A 24,087-nucleotide genomic window follows, 5' to 3' on the forward strand; every position below is an offset into this window, starting at 1 on the left:
ATTCACTCATCACAAGCAGGATAGAGTACTCTCGTTCCTCACACCGCAACGGCCGCCAGACCACAACGCATTCGCCGTCGCGCACTGACATCTTCGTCATCCGTACGAGCTCACGACGCGTCGTCGAACGTGGACCCTCTTCAGCTGAGCTTGGACGTGGCTTCAGTCAGGAACAACTCTGTCGTGCCTGATGGGGATCTTGTTCAGAATCACAGCCGCAATCAGGGTACTTGCTCACGAACAGAAAGCACCTATCTCGTTGAGAGTTGCAAGCATGGCGAGCTCGATCTGGTGCAGATGACGCGGCGGCCGGCGGCACAAGGCAGAAGAGATTCGTGGTCACTCGATTTGCTAGAAAAATTGGATTCGTCATTTCTCCGGATTCCAGAGCTTAATGTGCAAGCATGGGTGCACCCAGTAAACAGGCTCTGATGTTCGCCTGCGTAACAGCCAGCTCATGTCTCATGATGGCACGCGGCGATGAGGGTTGCCACAAAGCCCGCAAAAGACTCGCGGCGGCGTGCGGGCTGCCACATGAGCCCGCAGGCGTCCTTGCGGCTGGTGCGGACATGAAGTGGCCAGCCGCAACCCGCCCCGCCTGCAACCAGAAATTATACTAAGTATATGAGTAACAATTGTTGTAAGGTTGAGATCGCTAGCAGGTTGAGGATTGTGCAATATGGTGTGAGGTCTTGAGTTCGAAACTTCAAAGGTACATCATTCACATGTTTTCCAATATTTTTTAGTGCAGCTAGAGGGTAAAGACATATTAGTATGTCATTACAAATTATTTTATAATATATAGAGACAATTAACAAAGTGTCTCTTCTATCAAAGAGACACTGGATATAGTGGTACCTCTACGACATAGTAAATAATGACTCTACAATTACATAAAGACAACCTAAAATGTCTCTAAAAGGTAAAAATAGTGTCTCTACCTACATGAGAGTAGGAGTTCTTAAGAAGCATCCTATCTTCTACTTTCTTGGTTCCAGAATATGGCTGCGTTTAGATTTTTTTCAAAGTAAAACTTTTTTAACTATAATTGGTCCTCTGCTAAATTTTGACTACTCAACATCAAAATAACTATCCAATAGACTAACTACCCAACTCGCCAAGACTCTCTAAATTGGTCCACTCGCTAGCCAAACTTGGCCAGCCAAGTATAGATCCCACGCGCAGAGGGAGAGTTGAATGTAGCTATTAGGTTTGAAGTGTGGTTACTGGATGTTTGTTGGAGTGAGATATTTAATATGGAGTGGAATCATTATCGAGAGGCAGAGTTAAATAAATAGTTGAAACTGAAGTGTTTTGGAGATGCTCTCTACTAATATGCTTATTTCATGGGACAGTAGTACGCCTTATGATGCGGAGGACATCATGGCCTGCAATCTCTTTCTTTTTTTTGTTTGGAAAAGGAAAATCCCTACTTTTATAGAAAGCAATAACGTTCGTGGGGGTACACATGAACGCTGGGATACCAGCGCCTGCGATCTCTTTGAGTCTTGGAAAGCACTTATCCACTAAAAAAATACTCCACAAGTCGTTTTGCGGCTGTGCGCCATGTGACCAAAGTTTACCACACCTCGACGATCCTCGTCGGCATGACTATTCGTTTTTCACTGTGAGGTTATAATATCATTTTGCTTCAAAGAGTTTCACTGGGAATTACTACATGAACGCCATCTTGCCCTACGCTTTAAGCAGTAATTTTCCTGCTACAGATCAAGATCATGTCAGTGAATGCTAGATATATAACGCTATTTAAATTCCTGAACCTATTATTCATAATTGTCTACTCTGCACAATCGATTTAATTATTATTTGTTCTGTAAATCAAATCGGCCAGCAGGACGAGCTAATAAATCACATAAGGAAACTTTTGGCTAAGCTACCCTTATATCATATATGTAGGTACAACATCTCAATTATTTCCCAGATCAGCAATGAGCACAAAAGCTCGCGCACCACAATCATAGGTATAGGTGCAAAACTCACTACACACGACCAAAAACCTTGTCAACATATCAGTACCACGATATCAGAGCTCAATCTGTTCTGAAACCCCAAACCGCGCCGGACGCGTGATCGATCGATCAGAAGTCCATGACGCGGTACGCCGCCACCTCCTTGGTCGTCGCCGGCGATGGCGAGCCGTTGGCGACGCGGCAGTTACGCCGTATCTCCCCCTTCCTGGGGTTCTGCAGCTCGCCCATCTTGATCATCCCCTCCACGAAGGCCCTGAAGAAGGCGTCCTGGTCCTCGCTGAAGCGCTTGACGACGCGGCGGGTCCTGGCGTTGTCGGAGAAGAGCGTCTGGTCGGAGTTGAGGAAGCCGCGGAGGGCGACGAGGTCCTTGAAGTAGCGGTTGTCGAAGACGCGCGGGGTGGCGTCCATGTCGCCTGTGACCTCCTCGTCGCCGCCCCTGGGGCAGAGTGCGTTGAGCGCGCGGCGGTAGCCTGCGTCCATGTTCGGGTCGGGGCGGCCGGAGCCGGACTGGTTGTAGAGGCGGAAGACGATGGAGAAGCAGCGGGCCTCCCCGATGGAATGCGAGCCGGAGAGCGCGACGAGGTCGGTGACGCTGAGGTTGAGCCCGGCAAAGAGGCGGATGAGCGCGCTGGCGTTGGCGCGCGGGCTCGGCATGATGCTGTCCGAGTCCTCCTGGCTCGCCGTCAGGCTGTCCTCGCGCCCGAGCCGCACCTCCCAATTGGGCCCACCGGTCTGTGTCAAGAGAACAAAGCAAATCAAGAGGTCAAACACATTAGTATTGCAAATTGCAACGCAAACTATGATGCGCTTCTTATTCCCTTGCAAAATCTAAACAAAATCAGAATGAGCGGCCAGAAAGTACAGTGCCTCTACTCCCCTGTTCTGAAATCTAAGGTATTTTGATTTATCTTAAGTCAAACGTTCCTGAGTTTAACCAACTGTATAGTAATAATATTTTGAATGTCAAATATGAATAATTATATCTTAAATATATTTTCACATTTATTTATTGGATATGTTAGGTCAATTTCAATGGGAGTGTTATAAGAGTGTCATGAACATTAAATTTGCTAACATGTACCAATAGTATGAGGAGAGAGGAGAGAGGAGTGTCATGGAATGTGAGAAGAGTGTCATGGAATACCATGACACTCTTCTGGCACAGTTCTCAAATTTTCAGTCTTAATAACTGTGTCGATGACACTCCCACTGAAACTGGCCTTAGATGTTAATATTAACGTAGTATGGCTATGGTTTCTCCTGCATCAACGATCAACCAATCCAGTGCAACCACCAGTCGACTGCCAACTCGCCAAGGGCTGTGTTTAGTTGCCCAAAAAGTCTAAAATCCAAAAAAAGATTCTCCATCACATCGAACTTACGGTACATGTATGGAGTACTAAATATAAATAAAGTTAAAAACTAATTATACAGTTTGGTTTTAATTTGTGAGACGAACGTTTTGAGCCTAATTAGTCAATAATTGGACAACAATTATCAAATACAAACAAAAATATTACAGTATGCTACAGTGTATTTTGGCACAGGAGAATGGGGAACTAAACAGAACCAAGGGAAACAAGGGAGAGAACCGCATCCCCTGGCATAGACAAAGTGACATCGTACGCTTGGTACCGAGAACCCTCGTGAGGACCAAGACCAGGGCGAGGAGCACGGGAAAAGTGCCCTGCTCGGCAGAAATCTCGCTCCCCATCATCACCCGATCCGAGAGAAACAGAATCCCCCGTCGCCAAATGTGGGGCCTGCAGCCTTGCCACTCGCGGCGCCAGTGAATGGCAGCACCGGGGGCTGTCTGCGCTAGACGCCGAAGGCTACTAGCCTGCTACCACCAGTCCACCGCACCAATCTAGCCGCCCGGGGGTCGCTCGCAGCCTAGGCTTTCGTGGGTGCGGCCCTCTGGCCTGGCCTTTCCCGGCTTTGTTGCGCCCGTGCCCGCCTGCCCGGTGCCCCGCCCCCGTTAAGGCCCAGTTTGGAAGCCCAGTTCCCCGCAGGGTTCCCCGTCGTTTCCCCGAGCCAGTAGCCCACGCGGAATTCTTTCCCGCGGAGTCCAACATGCGCCTTTGGAAACCCGCTCTGTGGGGGTTTCCGGCCCGGGTGAGCCCAATAACCTCGTGGAATCGCGCCCGACCTACACACCGCCACACCGGGGAGAAGTCCCCGTCCCTCGTCTCGCTTCGCGGAGTCGCGAGGTCGAGCAGCAGAGCGCCGCCGCCGCCGCCTGCCGATCTCCTCCGACGATCTCGCGACGGCCGTTCTCCTCCGCGCGGTGTCCCTGCAGCCACTTCATCCTCCGTATCAGGTGATTCCCCCTCCCCCTCCCCATCCCCATTCATCTCTCTGCCCCCTGCTAGGGTTTCTTCTCTCCTCTCCTCTCATCTTTTTCTTATAGATCCTACTGAAGAAGTCTTGCGATCAGGAGCAGATCACAAGTGAGCGGGAGATCTGACACAGGCACTCCTCTTCCTCTTCCCTGGCCCTTCCTAGGTCGACCTCGCATTCCAGGTAAATCTCAATCAAACTCTGATGTACCGTGGTTCCAAATCCATGTCTGTACTCCCAAACTAGCCCTTAGTTGAGACGTGAGATGTGTGGTTGCCCGCAGCGGTAGGCTATCGTTGCTGCCAGTCGTCTCTGAATTTTTTTGTGAAACCGGTAGGTTGAGTGCTGGTTCCAATACTAGTTCATTCGGTTACCATCATTCAATTGTTGCAGAATTTGATTGGCTTTTGAGAAAAAGAAAAGCTTACAAATAGTAAAGCACATGTTCGGTGACCAGGGGAAATACTACGCAAGTAGTACTAATAACTTTTATGTTGCAGTAATTGAATTCTCATGTATTGTGTACTACTGTTCAGAATGCATTGAGTAGCTTTGGGTACTGAAAGCTTGATTTAGCTTTTGATGGTTCACAATTCGTATATGTTGGATGTAGTCCCTGTGTTAAGTACTCAATGTCAGTCTTTTTGTTGCCTTATTGATTTACCTACTATTCCAATATGCTGTCAACTATATTCTATATGCTGCTATTTCCATATGATCTAGTTTTATTCTATACCTGGCTAGGTGCTCCTTATTGCCTTGTGAAAATATATGATCTGCTGCTACTTATAATTAGTTACCAATTTCTGCACAATATATGATTGGTTAGGCAGCTCCTAATTCATCCAAATTAATATATTGGGTCTAAAGTAAAGCTAGCTAGCACTATTTTTCTAATAAATAATATTATATCTACACTAGAAACTCGTTGGATGTGCCTGTAGTAGCGTACTAAGAACTCTTTGTCACACAAGTTAATGGGTAGTAGAACTCAACCCGGCAAACAGGAAGTATATCTATGAGCAGTGCTTTTAATCTCAATAGTTTTTTTTCTTGAAATTTGTAGTTGATCTAGTCAATGGTAAACTGTTGCTCTATCTGATGCAACTTCATGATCTTCATCAGTTCATTGTATGTCATGTGTGCTGCGTGAACAGTTAAATTTTAATTCATGCTGAGCATATTCTTACTCCTGATTATGCCTAGTGTTGTTTTTTTTCATCCTTTGGCAGCCTGTTCACTGCGTGCTTCTGCTTCTGCTGCTACGGGTCCTGCAAGTGCAGCCTCGACCTTGAGTTCCTCTGATAACCGCTAATTGAAGCTATTTTCTCCCTAGTCATGAAGACTTGAGATTGATCGTAGAGACAAATTTGTTATGTCCTATATTGTTATAGTTTATTATCCTTGTCATGGCTCGAATGGTTGAGTACTTTAATCAGTAGAATTTTTCATGAATTTTTCAAGCATTTTATCCTGCTGTGTGATGGATGGATGGGACATGTTGGGATTTGATGAATGGAAACTCTTGCTTGCAATGCAACGGTTGAAAATGAATTGAATATTATTTTGTATTTGCAGGTTTTGATTTTTTGTAGTGCTAATCTCTTGTTTGAGACAAATTTTTGCCTATAATGCAATCTGCTCCGCCCTGGTCTGCTAGCTTGTGGGAGAGCCGAGAGCACCCCGTGGAAACTATTTGCCAAATGCTGCCGGGGATGACACCACCCGTGGGGTGAGCACGCCCGGGGTACGATCGTGCACGGGGTTCCCCCCGCAGGGGAGGGATTTCCCGGGGGCTACTCCCCTCCTTTTCCAAATTAGCCCTAAATGGGCTTGACCGGACCTGTCTGTCTGCCTATGGGGGGCGCGTGATGGTGAGGCCATCCCTGCCCGCTGCGGTGGTTACAGGGCCTGTTTAGTTCGTGGTAGAATTGTAGCGTGGTAAAAATAGTAATAATTTTGACTACTAATTACGGTGTCAAACAAAATCAGTTTATAAAACCAACTTCAGAACTCCCGCGCTAGTGACCCTGAAGAATCTAATGAGGCATTTGTCTGCACGATTAGAGGATGCTTACTGTAGCATTACTGTAGCCAATTATCGATTAATTATCGTCATTATATTCGTCGCGAAAAATTACACTCATTCCTAAAAAAGTTTTGCAAATAGACTTCAATTAATACGTCATGCATGCGAGATTTTCTTCTCGGGAAATGTGCGCGCTAGGATTCTTGCCCTTCCAAACAAGGCAAGGGAGCAGCGAGCTGGGGAGCCTGGGGTGCATGCGCCTCCATGTATTGGTAGAATGCTAGCGTCTCTATCACCAATTTGCACACTATACTTTGTAGGAGTACTGGTAAATGTTTTTTCTGTGAATTCGGAAAATCATCGAAAAAAAGATTTCATGCGAATAGGTAAAATGTGAAACAGAACGCCGAAGCGCGTTCCACCAGGAAGATAAACGTGAACGCATAGCCGTGGTGGCCACACGCAAGTGACAGGGTGGCACAAGCCGAATGCACTCGGGAAATCCCCAGATGCTCATTTTCTACGTGAGTTTTAGTCAGGACGCAGGACTAGCGGCAGAGAGCGCGCTAGCGTCGACACGAAGGTGACGCAACGGCGAGCGTTGGTGGTCACGCAGGAAACGAAGGCAGCGGCACCCGTGCGCGCAGCGCTTCCGTGGTGGCAAAAGCGATTCATGGAAAAGCTTTTCCTAGCCCATCTTTCTCGTCTTTTCCTCACGGTGGATCCTGAAACTGAAACTGAATGTTGGGAGGGAGCAGGATGGACGCGAAGTTGTGCACTGGAAACGCCAGGCAGCGGAGTAGAAACGCTGGAATCTGCACTGGAAACGCCAGGCCGCGGAGGGAGTAGAAACGCTGGAATCTGGACTGGAAACGGCAGACAAAGCGGAGTGGGAGGCGATGGATTTTGGACTGGAAACGGCAGACAAAGCGGGAGAGATATAACGCTGGATTTCGCACGGGAAACGGCAGGCCGCAGGAGAAACGGCATGCGCATCGCCATCGCATCGGCGGCACCACCGCGTAGTTAGCGAGGCGACGGATCTGCGGGCCGTGGGGGCGAGGGGAGGGGAGGCACGTACCAGGACGACGGCGTCGCGGGCGGCCATGACGACGATGTCGGCGCAGGAGACGACGCCGGGGCAGCGCTCCTCCAGCGCTTCCTTGATCTCGTCGACGACCTCGAACGAGCGCAGGGAGTTGATGTTGGACAGCGCGTCCTTCTCGCCGAGCATCGTGGGCGTGGCGTCCATCAGCACCGACCCGTCGCACCCCTGCAACCGCGCCCCGCCATCGTCAGATCGATCGAACCCGGAGAAAACCACGCCGCGCGATCGAAGCGAGGTGAGATGTGCCGCGGGCGGAGCCATGGATGGATGGATGGACCACTCACGTTGACGAAGCAGTCGTGGAACTGGAGGCGCATGATGGAGGCGACGCTGCGGGCCTCGCGGGCGCGCGCCCGCGCCATGACCTCCCGGACGATCCCCTCGGCCTCCGGGCACGTCTCGGCGTAGTACCCGACCTTGAGCTCCCTCACCGCCGCCTCGGCGCGGCAGAGCAGCGCGAGCAGCACGGCCACCAGGGGGAGGCACCCGCGGCGGGCCGCCATGGCTGGAGAGACGAGGGGGATGGGGTGGGGGCAAGCAAGCACGCACGCGCGCGCGGCTGTTCCGAGGAGGGGTCGCGCTGCACTGCACTGCACTGCGCCGCGCCGCGCTTCGCTCCGTGCTCTGCTCGGCTGTCTCGCAGCGTACTAGCAGTAGCGGCGGGTTGTTGTTGTACTTGTAGATAGGGAGTCTCTGGCCGCTGGCTGCAGGCCGTGGCCAGTGGCCTCTGGGTTGTCACCACGGGATTGGATGGCGCGGCCGGGCAGGGGAGGAGGGAAGCATTGACCCGGACTTTTTTGCGCGCCTCCGTGTCACTGTGTGGTGGTTTTTCTTGACATTTTCGGTGAAGGTGAAAACAACTAGGGCTTCTAATTCTTGTCAGATGTGTGAACGGGTGAGTTGAGTTGTGCAAAAAAAATATGCTCGGGTTCGTCATTTTCACTTTTGCAATTCACATTGATGTTTGGGTTCGTAAAACATGATTAATTGGAAGTGGACACGCGGCGCCCTGGTGTTGGAAGTGTTTATGAAACCGCTATTTTTGGGGGGGGGGGGGGGGCTGGGGGGTATAGGTGGCCAAACGGGCGGCCCGGCCCGGCCCGGCACGAGCCCGTCTAAGCACGGCCCGTTTAGGCACGACCCGCTTAAGCACGAAAATATTAACGGGCCGTGCCGTGCCTGCCCATGGGCTGAAGTGCCGGCCCAGGCACGGCCCGAAATTGATTTAATCGGGCCGGGCCGGCCCGTTTGGCCCGGCAGCCCGGCGGCCTGAAAATGTTTGAATAGGGTTTGATAATGGATAACATAGTATTTAAACGGACCTATCGTGCTACCCATCGGGCCGATCGGGCCGCCCTTTTTCGGGCCGTGCCTGGACGCGTCCATGGGCCGGGATTGAGGCCCAGGCACGACCCTGCTATCGTGCCCGTGCCGGCCCGAGCCCAATAATATTCGGGCCCGTGCCGTGCTCGGGTCGGGCTAATATGGGCCGGACTTCGGGCCCCCATGGGTATCGGGCCAAATGGCCATCTATACTGGGGGGATGAAAGCCCGTTTTGCCCGGTTCCGCCCAGCTTTAGTTTGAATACTGCATAAAAAAATGGTCTGCGAATCTAGTAGAAAAACGATTTAAGAGTCAGTGAAGCCACCCTTTTACAATTCACAGGGAGTGAGTTTGAGAGGAGAGAGATCTTTCGTGGGAGACTAAGGCCCTATTTAGATCCCAAAATGCAAAATTCAAAAAATTTTATAAATCACTTGCATGGTGTACTAAATGTAGTCGAAAAATAAATCGCATTACACAAATGGATTGTAAATCGTGAGACGGATCTAATGAGCCTAATTAGGGCGTGATTAGGTACCAAATTACTACAGTAAATCTACAGTGAACATGTGCTGATGATAAATTAATTAGGCTCATTAGATTCGTCTTGTAGTTTATAGACGAGATCTGTAATTAGTTTTGTGATTAGTTAATATTTAATACTTCAAATGTTGAAGATTTCCTTACAAAAATCCCAAAATCCAAAATTCAAAGTGATCTAAATAGACCCTAAATATGCATAGAATTTGACTCATTGTTTGTCAACGTTTATAAAGTTTTACTTTTACAATTCATTGTTTGAGCATTTCAGCTTATCTCTAATCTTATCGAGCTAGCTAGTACTATCTTCAATCACTGGTAAAGTTAATTTTAGTGTACTCTTTATGCGGCATGGACCTGCTCCTAAGTATGAAACTAAAGTCTTGTGACTGAGACTAAAGGCCATGGCGGAGACGCGGAGTCCTACCTCTGCTTTGCCATCGCTACTCAAAGCCTGTTTCGATAGATTAGTTAGAGTTAATGGTTAATTGGCTAATAGGTAATGGCTATATCTTTTTTTAGCATGCTTATCTAGGTAACAGTTTTTTGCTCAGGCCCATGGGCATTTCAGTATTTCATCAATCTATTAGCTGCGCAGAAACACGTATAGCTGGATAATTACTGTCGAGCTAGTTGGATGGGCATTAGGTCGCTTTTAGATTAATTAGAGCTAAAATTAGCTATCTACTATGAAGCCTTCGTTTGGATCACTAGAACTAAACTTTAGTTATCGGGACTAAAAGGTGACTAAACTAAACTTTAGTCCAAGATTATTTGAATTCATGGACTGAACTTTAGGTGGAACACGTATTGAAATATAGAAATATTCTTTTTGCCCTTGGATTTATGATGCTAATGTGCCTGCATGCGCAAAGTAAGGGGTAGTTTTGTCTTTTCCAATTTGCTAGTTGGTTTAGTCCAAATTAGATAGGTTTTAAGAACTATGAACACTAAACTTTAATCTATATTGTAGTCTTCATATTTTGATCACCTAATGGACTAAACTTTAGGTTTAAAATCTAGTCCATGGATCCAAGCGAAGTTGATTAGATCTAAGCGGAGCTTTATTCTTGATTTGTCGGGAATTTGGTCTTCTCTCTCTTGTTTGCTAGGCCTTTAAGTACGAAACAGACTATTTGCCAAAACTAAATCACTAGCCCATGGTGCACCAGGTGAAATTTAGACTTCTCTGCACGTAAAATTCATCAAACCTTGGAAGACTGCACTATCAATCAAAGTACAAAGGAAAGTTAAGGAGCCTCAAGCTCCAGACAATCCTGACGACCACCGATAAAATCTCAAGTAGGGACGCCCGGCCCAACGAGGACAGGACTGCCGTTTTCTTTAGAGAATAAGACCGCAGTTTCCTGGTCCCCCAACCCATGATGACCGGCTACAAGGGAACCATGCACTCTTGCGGTAGCACAGATTCCATCCGCACTAGTAGTCCACCAGTACCAGGAGAAAAATTCAGTATGCGGTCGCTTTCGTTCTTTACCTTATCCCGGCCTGGACAGTTCCAGTAAGGCCGTGTTTAGTTGCGCTCCGTAAGGCTTTCTCCAACGGCGCCCTGTAAAGCGCCCCCCACCCTACGTAGGGGGGTCTTTGGGGGGAGCGAGCGGTCCAACGGCTCCCCCCACAGCTCCCTCTGCATATGGGGGGAGTTGAAACTCCCTCCATATATAGAGTGAGTTTCAACTCCCCCTATATCTCTAATCACACCGTTTTTTCATGATATTAATTTCGTTTGAGCCTCGTAACATGATGATAATGCGTATTATGATAGTACAAATATTATATGATTTTTTTTAAATTCAAAAATGATAAATAAATAGTTAGTTAATGAGTGATAGTATATAGAGGGAATAGATATGGGGGGAATGGTTGGAGAGAAGGAGTTATAGGGGGAGGAATCTTTTAGAGGGAGGTAGTAAAATATAGTAAATAGTACGTTTGGGGGGAGGTGGGTGGGGGGAATGGTTGGAGATAGCCTAAAGTTTTTGAAAAAGCATCTTTCTATATTTGAAGTACTAAACATAAATTAATCACAAAATAAATTACAGAACTCGTCTGTAAATCGCAAGACGAATGTAATGAGCTTAACTAATCCGGCATTAGAGGTTGTTTACTGTAGCATTACTGTAGCAATTTAGCGTGTGATTACGGCCTAATTAGGTTCATTAGATTCGTCTCGCGATTTACAGGCAGCAGTCGCAATGCGTTTTTTATTTCGTCTAGATTTAAGTCTCCATGCATGTGTCGAAATTTTTTTTGGAATTTTGATTTTTGGAACTAAACGCGGCCTAAATCTGATTCCCAGTTCCCACGATATGCAATAATAAGGCTAATCTCAAATCATAGGAGTGTCATGTGTATTAAATTTGTTGAGGTGTTTCATAGGATGTGAGAGGCGTACATATTGTCATCACCATGACATTCTTTCGGCTCGGCTATCTAATTCACAGTCTTATTAATTGTACGATGACACTCCGCCACGTGCAAAAACATGCCGCCATGCCGGTTTTCAGTGCAGCACAGCAGCGAGAATATATACTATTGGTAGTAGAGGCTCTGCTCAAGTGGAAACGCCAGTTCACGCGTGCTCGGAAATGGTACACGCCACCACTCTTTCTTCGTTCCGAGGAGATTCCACACACCGAGTCGTCCACCACTCTTTCTTCGTTCCGAGGAGATTCCATTCCGCACGCCGAGTCCAAGCTCCAGCGGCGACGGCGCCGAGCACCGGTTCCTTTCGGGGGCACACACGAGCCGACAGCTCGCCGGCGCGGGCGCGTCACGGCACTAGGACTCGACTCGACGCCACACATGCAGAGGCGTCGTAGCATCTCACGGGGACGGACGGGGCCGCTGGAGACCGGATAAAATCCCGCGCTACACGCCACGAGCGCGACGCCGACGAGGCCGGAGTGCCGGGCCACAGCAGCAACGCGCGCGGCAGGCCAGGCCAGGGCCCGGCCGGCAGCTCTGACCGGTCAGCTCGACCGACCGACGTGCGGTGCGGCGCGGCACGGCAGCAGGAGCCTACTACTCGTCTCTACTAGTAGTAGGCGGCTGGCTGCGTCCGGGTGAGCGCGACCGGTCGTTGACACCCAGCGCAGGGACAGCCGGCCCGTCCCGCCGCGGCGGGTAGCTTTTCCGAGCGGTGGGATTGGCGCGCGGGGCGGGTGCCGTGTGCCCCCCGGGAAGGGAGCTAGATTAGAGCAAAGCTACCGGCGACGACGACCGCTAGCTTGACGAATTGTGCGAGTGATCGGCAGCGACGGGACGGGACGACAGCGGGGAAGCGCTGCAGCTGCTTGCTCGGGTCGTCAACGTAGTTCAGTGCTGTCACGATCGGAGGACGAGAGCTGCGTGCGGGTCCGGGAGCGTTGGCAGGGCTTCGAATGGGCCTTCACGGACGGCTAAAGAAGGCCGGGTTAGGGGTGGGCCTGGGAGCTGGCAGGCTGGACCTGCTGCAAGTGGTTAGGCCAGGCCGATGGTAGCAGCAAAGCAGCAGGCTGAAGTGGCCCAGGTCTAAAGTTCAGTCGAAGTTCATGAGATGAGATCACGAGACTCGAGTATTTGAGAGAGCAGCGGTTTTTTTATTTTTTATTTCTGTTTTTTACAAAAATATATTTTCGAGTTGGAAATTTATAGAAATATACCCCGACCGCCCCGCTGCCGGGCGGCCGGGACCTGACCACCCGGCTGCCGGGCGGCAGGGGCTAATCTGCAAAAAAAGAGGAAAAAAATTACGTACAGATCCCTGGGAACCGGCCGCCCGGCCTCCCAAGCCGCCCGGCTGGGGGGGGCGGCCGCCCCACCTTTATATAAGGGCTGCCCCTCTCCCCTCATTTGACTTGCTAAAAATCCAGAAAAAAGAAAAAAAGAGGGAGGGAGGGAGAGGAGGGGTGAGGAAGAGGGAAAGCGGCGAAGCTCTATCGGATTTTCAAGCCGGCGACTTTAGGTAACTAAAATTTTCCACATTTTATAAATAGATTATGTTGTAATTATTTTTTTGAAACAGTAGATTACCAATCAGTTCAATTATTGTTAGGAGTGATTAGTGGTACATTTAGTTGCATTTACTTATAGTGATTAGCGTTGATATAGTACATTAAGTGCTAGATTTAGTATTAGAAAATACTAGAAAATTGTTAGAGAAGTATTAGAAAATGCAAGATAATATTAGAAAATTGTAGAAAATGTTAGAAAATTATAGAAAATTGTAGAAAATTATAGAAAATTGTAGAGAATGTTAGAAAATTGTAGAGAATGTTAGAAAATTATAAAAAATTATAAAAACTATTTTGTTGAAACAGTAGATTAACAATCATTTTAATTATTATTAGGGCTGATTAGTGGTACATTTAGGTGTAGTTAATTGTAGTGATTAGCGTTGATATAGTACATTAGCAATCTAATTACTTAATCTTAAAAATTGCAAGATAATATTAGAAAATTTCTAAAATGTTAGAAAATATTAGAAATTATTATTAATGGTTAGAAAATCTTATAAATTATTTAGGAAATATAAGGAAATATTAGAAATATTTAGATGTGTGTGATTGTATTGTATTGTTTTGATCTTACGTGGTAGGTATGGCCGGGGTTACTCCTGCGTTGCTGGACCCAACAATAGACTCGGGTCACCGGTCCTTGCGAAGGTTCAACACCAAGAACTAAACGTGCTGGGTCCACGTCCACCTGCAGAGTTGGTTGCTGTAGACCCACGATGGGTGCCCAGGTGATATGTCATATATTTTCTGTTTTTATCTGTTATATATTTTGTTATATAATGTATTAACATTTGAGCACTGTATGATGCAGGCTGAGCGAGGCAGGTCTTCTCACAGTGGCTCGTCTTGCTGAGAGTGCTTTGGTGAAGCTAGACAGGTCTCTACTTTCAGCTCTCGTTGACAGATGGAGACCTGAGACACACACGTTCCACCTCCCTTGTGGGGAGATGGCACCGACCCTGCAGGACGTTGCGATGCTCCTTGGTCTTCCTATCACCGGAGACGCTGTCGGGCCCCGCATGGTACCTTCTACATGGCTGGAGGATCTTGAGGAACGTTTTGCAGGTGTTGCCACCACGATTGATCCTGAAGATTTCAATGAGCACACACAGTCGAAAGGCCCTTCCAAGTCATGGCTCCTACAGTTTCAGGTACAATTTCGTACAAAACGATGTGTTGATGTATTTGATGGCTTTGAAATAACTCATGTGTTTCTTATTCTCAATGTTCGTACTTCATTGCAGCCGGATCTGTTGGCAGCCGATGCTGATGACTACAGCGTGACTAGATCACTCGAGGCATACCTACTGTGGTTATTTGGGTACATCCTGTTCAACAACTCACACGGGCACTGTGTGGATAGGGTGCTTCTGCCATACGCACAGGAGATCGCCAATGCAGATGAGGATGCCATACCCTTATATAGTTGGGGTTCAACGGCTCTTGCATGCACATATCGTGGACTTTGCAAGGCATCACGATAGAATGATAGGAATACTGTCCTAACGAGGTGCCCAATTCTGCTACTGCTTTGGTCTTATGAGAGGATTGCGATCGGTCGTCCCATGATTGACCAGTCACCGTACACGCCGGATTTGTACGGTGACATGGAGGACGACAGACCCACCATGGGGACTCTCTGGTACTCGCACAGGTATGGGACCCAATAAAAATTTATATTCTATGTGTACTATGGTCATACATTGTTCCCTCAATACCTTTCTTATGGACACATAATTTTTATTTTTGCAGAAAACATGGGCACATGTACAGACCCGGCGGTCTTATCCTGAGTTTGTTGCCGAATTTGATCGATTGACCCCAGAAGACATTGTGTGGGAGCCATACAGTCCTTCGGCTATAGCCGCACGTGCACCGCTTGGGATATCTTCGGTGTGCGCACAGGACCAGGTCCTATGGATGACTACTGCAACTTTGGTGTATGACGTTGCAGTTGAGTCCCACTGCCCGGATAGAGTCATGAGGCAGTTCGGTCGACGCCAGTCTTTCCCTGTGTCTTCAGCGTTGGATCGTGTTCAGCGCCACGATCATAGGTAACAAAAATGTATGAGCACCCATGTACTAATAACGTGAAACTAATTTCTATTTAACGTGCAGTTTATCAAGGGCTGGGCATCCGTTCTCGACAATGTGGGTCACTAGATTACAACCATGGGTGGCTGCGTGGGATGATGCAGACGAGCAGTTGGCTGAGGATACCGGTCCACACACTGAGCCTTCGTTTCGGATGTACCTAACCTGGTACGAACCGAAGACTCGTTGTCGTTTGACGTATATTGACATGCATCCACAGCCGCATGTTGCGACTTCGCAGGATCGCTATGCACGACACAGGGATGAGGCATTAGCTGGGGCGGTGAGTAAATGTTGACGGCATTTTCGATCTTTTAATATTTGTATACTAAGTTTTTTTGGTTGCAGTTCGAGGCATGCAGGCTGCTTGAATTAGATTGCTCACTGAATGTAATGAGGATTCATGGCGGGTCTACGATGAGCGTGCCGTCACAACTCGAGGCCTAGACCACTCAACATGATAGAGCCCGAGGTATGCTTCAGGCCTTTGGTACGCGGACGGAGTACGAGGATTCCTATGGATCGTCGCAAGCGTTGACGTCGGTTCCTTGTGGTTCCGCATGGCAGCAGCCTCCCTTATACCACCGATAGGCAGAAGATATGGTGTGATATTTACCGATCTGTATGTTTATATGCATTATTTAAATACAACTCCACACGGGGTACGGGTACCCCGGTTCTCAGCTCTATGGAGGGCCAGGTGCCTCGCAAGGGGCTCCATTTCATGGAACCTAGTTTACCTCTATGCCACATGCTGGAGGGACTTTAGGTAAATATGTAGTGTATAATTTTATTTGCTTATGTTTTATGGTCGAAGGCTCGTACGTTATTATTTATACTCAGGATCACAACAGTTCACTGGAGTGGGGCCGTCTTCGTATCACCCTATGCCGTCACCAGGAGGATATGAAGGAGCTTCTTCCTATCCACCACCACCACCTCCTCCAACACAGGGTACGTACAATAATTTGTACGGAATTGCATTCACCTTTTGAATGCTACTTAATTTTTTTGTGATATGTAGGGTGGTCTGAAGACAACGCCGCGGCCTCCTTGGACGAGTTTACACGGTTGTTTGCTACGCCTGCCTTGGACGATGATCCCAGCTTGCATACACCTCTGGCTCAGTTACGCCGTCCTGCCAGAAACGTGGGGCCACTGGAACGTCATAGCTACCATACAGATCACGTACACGCACAACGTAAGAGTGGTCAGAATGGTAGGGGTCGTTAGTTGTTTGCACTTGTTTCTCCGGCGGCATTATGGACTGTTTCGACTGTTCGGATTATGATTGTGGTAGTTTACTTGTCATTTGTTTCTATAGATATTATTGATGTGAACTTGTTATGTTTGTGAGTTCCATAATGCTTGTGAAATAAGGGAATCTCTTGCGAATTTTTTCTGTGATTTAATGAAGGACAAGTTAGTTGCGGGAGGAGTTAGCGGCCGAGATCCCGCCGACGATGATGACGAATACCGCATACAAAGTAAACTTCGTGACACGCTCGTATAGCTCAAAATAGGGACCATAGTGTATCTATCTGCGAGTACGAGATCACAGGTTGCCACTGCTCAGCACGGCGATCACGAGTTTTGCATATGTCGCATTGTTTGCCCAGACAAACGTGACAAAAGTCGACATCCCAATAGTAGTGCCCTTTCACCATTTCAAAAAGATGTGACAACACGGCAACCACACCAGCTCACATTCAAAGCAGTCTCTCGGGCGAGGACGACGGAACTGTCATTCTACAGCGAAGGTCTGTGGCGTGTAGTGGGGAAGGCGGCATCTAGGCACGATCGACCGAGCGGCAGCAATGCAGTGCTGTGAGTCTACATGCACTTACATGCTCTGCATGCACAGAGATGCATCGAGTAGTCAGTTCGATAATTGAATCTAGCATTTTCAGTGTTCGGTCAGCTAGCCTCTTCACTGTGTTGTCATGTAGGCTTTTTAGGTACAATTACACTCCACACTCCGGGTATCAGAACTTTGTGCGCCTATAAATACTCCGAAGTTTGTGAACTCCCAGCAGCACTCAAACAACAAAGCTCATTGTATACCCAATGTCTGGAGGTGGGTCTAGCGGGAAGAATTACTACGGTTTTGGGAAAGGAAAAGGGGGAAGAAAGGGAGACCCCATAATATGGGAGGGGCCTCTTGGACCTGATTCCTTTCCGGAACCAGTGTTTGAGTTTCCGCCACAGCACAAGAGTGATTTTACCAATGAAACTCCTCTACGACAATACGATAACCGTAGAGAACCGTGGCCAAAATGCAGACATGGTGAGGACTGCTTAGTGCAGATGTGCACCGACGGGATGGATGACGGTCGGCGTTTCTTCAAATGCCCACACACATGGGTAATACTCTGTTGTTTTATTTCTTTATCTTCGTTGAGATACCTTACATGAAATTTATTTTGCAGTCTTCAGATGCTCCAGAAAACTGTGGTTTTACCAGATGGGTCGATCCTGCACCAATTGATTCAGTTCAGGAGTTCATCGAGTACCTCCAGATAAAGATCTTTGATCTGGAATGCAAGGTAAACCATTATGAGGAATTGAGCGAGGGTAACAAAGACGACGAAGATGATAATATCAGCAATGCTGCCGCTTCACAGGATGAACCATGCACTATTCCTTACTGCAACTGCCCTTGTCACAAGAAGAAGGGCCCTGCCCCTCCGGCACCACCACCACCACCTGCAATGGGTGGATACTGCGGAGAAGGCTCAACACAGTTTGCTACGTGGGGGTACGGCTACTAGGACTATCTATTGCTAGTCACATGCTGCATCGTTGTATTTGTTGTGTTTTTCTAAATTACCTAAGGCATGTTAGCTTAGTTCAAAATCTGTTTACCGTAGTTGCAACGGGTTCTGCCATGCCACTGCATGTTTGATGTGTATTTCATTAACGTTGTATTATGATGTAATTCCTATGGTTTATATTGTGTAATGCAATTTTTAGTTCTTAATTCTTACCGTTATATTTGATGTGTGGTTCACAGTATTCTAGTCCCCTGAAAATGTCCGAAAATATTAAAGGCAAGTTCGAAGATTCACTAGATTGCTTGTGCGTGCGTGGCACCTCGTCGCCGTGATCTGTGGCGTCAAGACGTGTTATCTCGGCGCCACATATTACAGCGCCCACCCCTAGGGTCTATTTCTGCAAAAAGTTACAAAAAGGGCACATATGTTCAATTATTTCGCGAAAAGGGCTAAATTGCAACAAAAAAATGCCGGCCGCCCAACTGCCGGGCGGCCGGTTCTCAGGGACCTGTCCGCAATTTTGTTTCCTCTTTTTTTGCAGATTAGCCCCTGCCGCCCGGCAGCCGGACGGCCAGGATCCGGCCGCCCGGCAGCGGGGCGGCCGGGGTATATTTCTGTAAATTTCCAACTCGAAAATATATTTTTGTAAAAAACAGAAATAAAAAATATAAAAATAAAAAAACCGCTGCAAGTGGTTAGGCCGGGCCGGTGGTAGCAGCAAAGCAGCAGGCTGAAGTGGCCCTGGTCTAAAGTTCAGTCGAAGTTCATGAGATGAGATCACGAGACTCGAGTCTTTGAGAGAGCAGCGGAAAATCTGTCCCACTTACCAATTTACTAGTACCTAGGTAGACAAATTTATTTATTTACAGTAGAAAAGTAGATAAAATCTGAATGATCAATACGACAAATACATCAATCGACAAAAAAACTACTTGCACTGTTGCACACCACATCTTTAGCACGATACAGACAGCGACGATATGTAGCGCATACATAAAAGTCATCATCGACGTAGTTGACAAATTATTGATATATGTATGTCCCCCCAAGCGATATAGTGATATTATACGCTCTCAGATCGTCGGAAGGTGAATTGTTGGTCAACGTCCCCATTGCAGACCCCTGGCAGCTTCCTTCTCGATGCTTAGGTTTCCAGTGTTGATAATAACCTCCGAACTGGCCATGGATGACTCTCCAAGTAAGGACTCAATCTCCTCGGGGTTCTGCTGTGCCCATGGATGCTGCATCGACTTTGTCAACCTATCAAGCCTCTCAGAAACTTCCCTCATCGACGGCCTATTCTCGCCGGACATCTCCAAGCACTGCTTTGCTAACTCTGCAACCTCTTCTAGTACCTCCATGCTTTCGTCGTTCATGATTTGATCATCCAGTATCTCCTCTAGCTTATTCTCCTTTGCCACAGAAATAAACCTCAGTGCTAGGCTCTTCTGATGTTCAGGCCCATCAAGGTTGAAGGGCTTTTTGCGTGTGAGCAGCTCTAGGAGAACAACCCCGAAGCTGTACACGTCGCTCTTGTCCGTCAATTGACATGTCTGCACGTACTCTGGGTCTAGATATCCACAAGTTCCTTGTACAGTTGTGACGAACTGCGATTCATCAGTTGGTGCTAGGATGGAAGGGCCAAAGTCGGATACTTTCGCCGTGTCGTCACAATCGATGAGGATGTTTGAGGATTTCACATCTCCATGGAGGACTGGTGGGGATGCCCACGAGTGCAGGTAGGCAAGTGCCTCAGCAGACTGAAGGGCGATCTGCATGCGAGTAGCCAAGGAAATCTACCTGCCATGGTTGCCATGGATGAGTTGGAACAATGTACCTTTTGGAATGAACTCGTATACCAGCATGGGAACCTCCACTTCGAGGCAGCAGCCAAATAGCTTAACGATGTTCTTGTGGTTGATCTGAGAGAGGATCAGCATTTCCTTGCCAAATTCTTTCTTGTGCTGCTCATCAATGGACATGCATATCTTTTTACAGCTACTTCGACGTTGCCTGATAGAAGACCCTTGTACACAGTTCCATGTCCCCCATGACCCAACACTCGGTTTTCATTGAACTTGTCAGTGGCTTCTTGCAAATCCGCTTCTGAGAATATTTTAAATGCAATGCCTTGTTTTGATTTTATCTCCTCAAACAACAGCATACCCCCGTGTTGTCGAAAGTATCTCTGTTTGATGTGCTGTAGCTTTCTTCTTTCTTGGATCAGGTATGCATAGGTTATTGTAATCACCAAGACTAACGACCCAATACTTGCGCCTGCATGATTCACCACACTGATCACTATCTTTGTTTTAACCAACCTTGCTGATCAATATGATGCGTGTATTTAAACTAGGTGATGAGAACAGAGTTTGATTTTTAAAGTGAACCGATAGAAATAGTCACAAATTGTTAATTTGTAGGGAGTATGCAACATAATACAATATGACTTGATCGGATTCATATTCTTGCAGATAGAAAAAAGATACATTACCTACGACAGGCTTCACCCAAGGAGCACTTAGAGCGGTAGGAGAAGGCGGCGGCGACGGTGGAATTATTGCCACGCAAACACCATTTGTTTCTAGTTTTCCTGGTGGGCATGAGCAGTTAAAGTGCCCCCGTGTATTTTGACAAACGCTCCCGACGGTCGGACATGGATGATCTGTCCTGCATTCATCGATGTCTGCAAAGGAAACAAAAATAACGGCATTATATTATAAGGGCTAAGACCTGGCCTGTTGCTCAGAATATGTATATTGTTTCCAGAGAAGAGAGGGGAGCACCTGTGCATCCGTTCTTGATGTAGGGATTGCCCTCGTACCCATCATCACACTTGCATCGGGTGCCTCTGCCATTAGTGGGATTGACACAGTGGCTGTCGTTACTAAGACATGCATAGGAACTGTGGTTCTTCGTTGTTGTAGCAACACTGCATGCATCGTCCCTTGTAATTACCCAGTCCATCACAACCGGAACTTGGTGGTGCTTGTACGCATCCCAGAACTCTGTCCTCTGGTAGGCATATGTGGTGCTATAGCTGAATGCTTTCTTTTCGATCACGACAATATAGCCGCAGCCATAAGAAGTGTTGTAGTTTTTATTGAAGTAGGCTTCAAAATACCCAAGGTCTTCTGGCACACCCGCTTCACAGCAGCCAGCGGTAGCGATGCACGAACCGTTTTTTGGTACTAGACTATCAACATACTTATTTTTATAAATATTCTAAAACATCCTTATTTGTATCACACCTCTAAAACATATATTCTAAAACATACTTATTTGTCACCATATATTCATGTATGGAGGGGAGTATTTGTATTATTTTTATAATAGCATAGGTGGGTAATTTACTCAAAAATTAGGGGTTATAATTAGAGTTGTTGGATTGATGGCTGGATGTTTCTGATTTTATAAAAATTTATAGGATTTTTCTATTTTTTAAAAATGTCCACCTAGGATCCTAGGTGGCTTTATGTAGAAGCTCCAGAGGAGCCTCCAATTAATAATAGTAAGATACTGTCAACGGAGCATGTGGCGTAGCAACCTACGATATGCTGCAAAATTATTAGGTGCACAAGTGTGTTGTTAGTCCTTGTAGTATTCCGGGACAAGAAGCCACGAGGCGAAGAAGAAAAACTTGAAAAGCTGTACTGGATGAAGGTATAAAAAATTGAACGAAAAGTTCATTTTTTTAAATAATGATGTAACAGAGGTATCACTATTTGACATCACTTGTGTTGGAGTTTATCTACTTGCATTGTAATTAAGTCACACACACACACAAAAGTTATAACACATTTTAAAAAAGGTTATATAAATTGAATGTGTGAATCGCTTACTGGTTCACTCCTCATATATGCGAGCGTGTTGTAGCCCACGACCACGATTTTGTTGTCCATGTACGAGAACCTGAAAGGTGAGTGTGTGAAATTTTGAAGCCACACCGAGTCGTCAGGACCACACTGCCATGAGATGCCCATCTTCATCCAAGCTTTAGCATCGGGCACGGAGATCTTGGTCACCTCGAACGGCCCGTTGTGAGGCCTCTCAGTGCCGTTGACAACGGTGCAGTTGAATAGTTGATGACGTAGAAGGGGTTGATGGCGCACTGATCGTCGATGCCGAAGGGGTACGGGATGTCGACGTCGCCGCACCTCGATCTGCATCCTGGCCGCTGCGCCGGCGGATCGTCGTCGGCTGCGGCGGCTAGCACCAGGACGGCCGGGAGGCAGAGCAGGAGAAGCCTTGGGTACTTCATCGATCGGCTCTGGGTTGTTACGTGTTCAGGGAGCTCTGGCCAGCTAACTTTGTGTGCTTGGTGATTTGTGTTGCCGTGCGCGCTAGCGCTATAAATAGAGATGTATTTTGCAGTAACAAGCAAGAGTGTGCTCAACTTCAAAAAAAAAAAGAGTGTGCCTCTGCAATAGAGAAAAGGAAGAGAAGAAAAGGAACTTGATCAAAATTGTGATTCCGTCCAGTTCAAATGGAGGTCTTTGTGCGCCCGCCTCTGATCCTCGCCACCTGTTCTAGATCCGCATCCGACGATTCCTATCAAGCATGCATGTGGGGCAATCAGAGGCTGTGGGGTTGGTCCGTGGATGGAGACAGATATTCAATGAAGAGGAAATTGGATGCAGAAACCATTGAATGCAGATCTATGACAGGTGGTGAGTATCAAATGTGGAAATTGGATGCATGAATCATTGAATGCAGATCTAGGACAAGTGGTGAGTATCAGGCGTGGAAATTGAATGCATAAACCATTGAACGCAGATCTAGGACAGACGGTGAGTATCAGGCGTGGGAGTGCGCGGAGACCCATGCGCCCGGGGTGCACCCCTGTTTTTCCTCTTTTCAGGTCCGGGATCTGAGAATTATGGACGAGACGACGTCGTAGACGACCTAAAGTCAGAGATAAGCGACTCACTATCAAGATTGAAGACGCCCTTTATTAACTCGCAGCCACCAACACATGCATGAAGCATTATTGAAGCGGGAGACTTGGACTCGGCAAGTCTTTCAGGCAAAGTTCATCATTGTATCAACTATCGATCAATCAATCAACTCTCAACTTCTCTATAGTAACATTGACAGTGCCCCCTCCCGCGTCGCTCTCGTTGGCGACACGGGGGGCGCCCTGCGCCGCCGCCCACCTCCCCACCCGGTCCACCTCCGCCGCCCACCTCCCCACCCGGTCCACCTCCGCCGCCGGCAACCGTCCGTGTGGCGACGGCGGCCCATGGCCGAGCCGAAGCTGGCTCCGCCAGCACCGTCCCCCACGCCTTCTCTTTCCCTCTCCCACCTCCTTCCTCCTCACGCCCATCTGCCTCGCCATGCCACGTCGTCGCCGGCAATCGGGCCCAGGTTCTACCTCCTCCTCGCCAGATCTGGCCCCCCCATGGGCGGAACTGCCGTCAGGCTGGGCGCGCACCGCCGGCTTGGGTGCAGTTGCGCCGCCGCCGCCGGTCTGGGTTGGGGGGCGCTGCATGCCGCCGCCATTGGGCCCCAGCCCGTTCACCATCGGGTGGCCATGGCCGCACCGTCATCGTCGCCTCGGGTGACCGGGTGCCATGGCCGCGTCGTCGTCGCCTCCTCGTGTGGCCGGGAGCCTTGGTTGCGCCGCCACCGCCTCGGGTGGCCGGTGCTCCAGCCGCCACCGCCTTGGGTGTGCGCCACCGCTTTGTTGCCTGGGTGCGGTGCCGCTCGCCTAGGACGGCCCTTGCCGCGGGTGGTTCGGGGGCTCTTGGCCGCGCCGCCGCTGGTGGCCGCTCTGACATTTGCCCTAGGCGGGCCTCTTCTCGCGCCGCCCTTGTCGGTGCTGGCGGCCGGCTGCCGCCCTCGTTCCTCGCCACTCTCAGTGGCTGT

At 48.2% G+C, this 24,087-nt stretch overlaps 3 protein-coding genes, 1 long non-coding RNA gene and 1 pseudogene across 4 annotated transcripts; 3 read left to right on the forward strand and 2 right to left on the reverse strand.

Moving 5' to 3' along the window:
* Nucleotides 1–1,784: 1,784 nt before the first annotated feature.
* LOC120660971 (peroxidase 17-like) lies at nucleotides 1,785–8,123 on the reverse strand. The gene is made up of 3 exons (XM_039939640.1): nucleotides 7,753–8,123; nucleotides 7,442–7,633; nucleotides 1,785–2,723 (listed from the first exon to the last, which is right to left on the reverse strand). The coding sequence occupies exons 1-3, from the start codon at nucleotides 7,969–7,971 to the stop codon at nucleotides 2,100–2,102; spliced, it is 1,035 nt and encodes a 344-aa protein (XP_039795574.1). The 5' UTR covers nucleotides 7,972–8,123; the 3' UTR covers nucleotides 1,785–2,099.
* On the forward strand, nucleotides 4,219–5,643 carry LOC120660972. Its single transcript, XR_005669777.1, has 3 exons — nucleotides 4,219–4,311; nucleotides 4,402–4,514; nucleotides 5,564–5,643. It is a non-coding gene; the product is annotated as an uncharacterized LOC120660972 (long non-coding RNA).
* Nucleotides 8,124–14,204: 6,081 nt separating the features above from the next.
* LOC120662709 (protein MAIN-LIKE 1-like) lies at nucleotides 14,205–14,835 on the forward strand. Its single transcript, XM_039941801.1, has 2 exons — nucleotides 14,205–14,502; nucleotides 14,596–14,835. The coding sequence occupies exons 1-2, from the start codon at nucleotides 14,299–14,301 to the stop codon at nucleotides 14,833–14,835; spliced, it is 444 nt and encodes a 147-aa protein (XP_039797735.1). The 5' UTR covers nucleotides 14,205–14,298.
* Nucleotides 14,836–15,132: 297 nt separating this feature from the next.
* On the forward strand, nucleotides 15,133–15,899 carry LOC120658884. The gene is made up of 3 exons (XM_039937021.1): nucleotides 15,133–15,405; nucleotides 15,470–15,728; nucleotides 15,794–15,899. The coding sequence occupies exons 1-3, from the start codon at nucleotides 15,272–15,274 to the stop codon at nucleotides 15,890–15,892; spliced, it is 492 nt and encodes a 163-aa protein (XP_039792955.1). The 5' UTR covers nucleotides 15,133–15,271; the 3' UTR covers nucleotides 15,893–15,899.
* Nucleotides 15,900–19,162: 3,263 nt separating this feature from the next.
* On the reverse strand, nucleotides 19,163–22,514 carry LOC120658885 (annotated as a pseudogene).
* Nucleotides 22,515–24,087: the final 1,573 nt, after the last annotated feature.

The sequence above is a fragment of the Panicum virgatum genome, chromosome 2N, assembly GCF_016808335.1.
Source record: "Panicum virgatum strain AP13 chromosome 2N, P.virgatum_v5, whole genome shotgun sequence".
Classification (NCBI taxonomy): Eukaryota; Viridiplantae; Streptophyta; class Magnoliopsida; order Poales; family Poaceae; genus Panicum; species Panicum virgatum.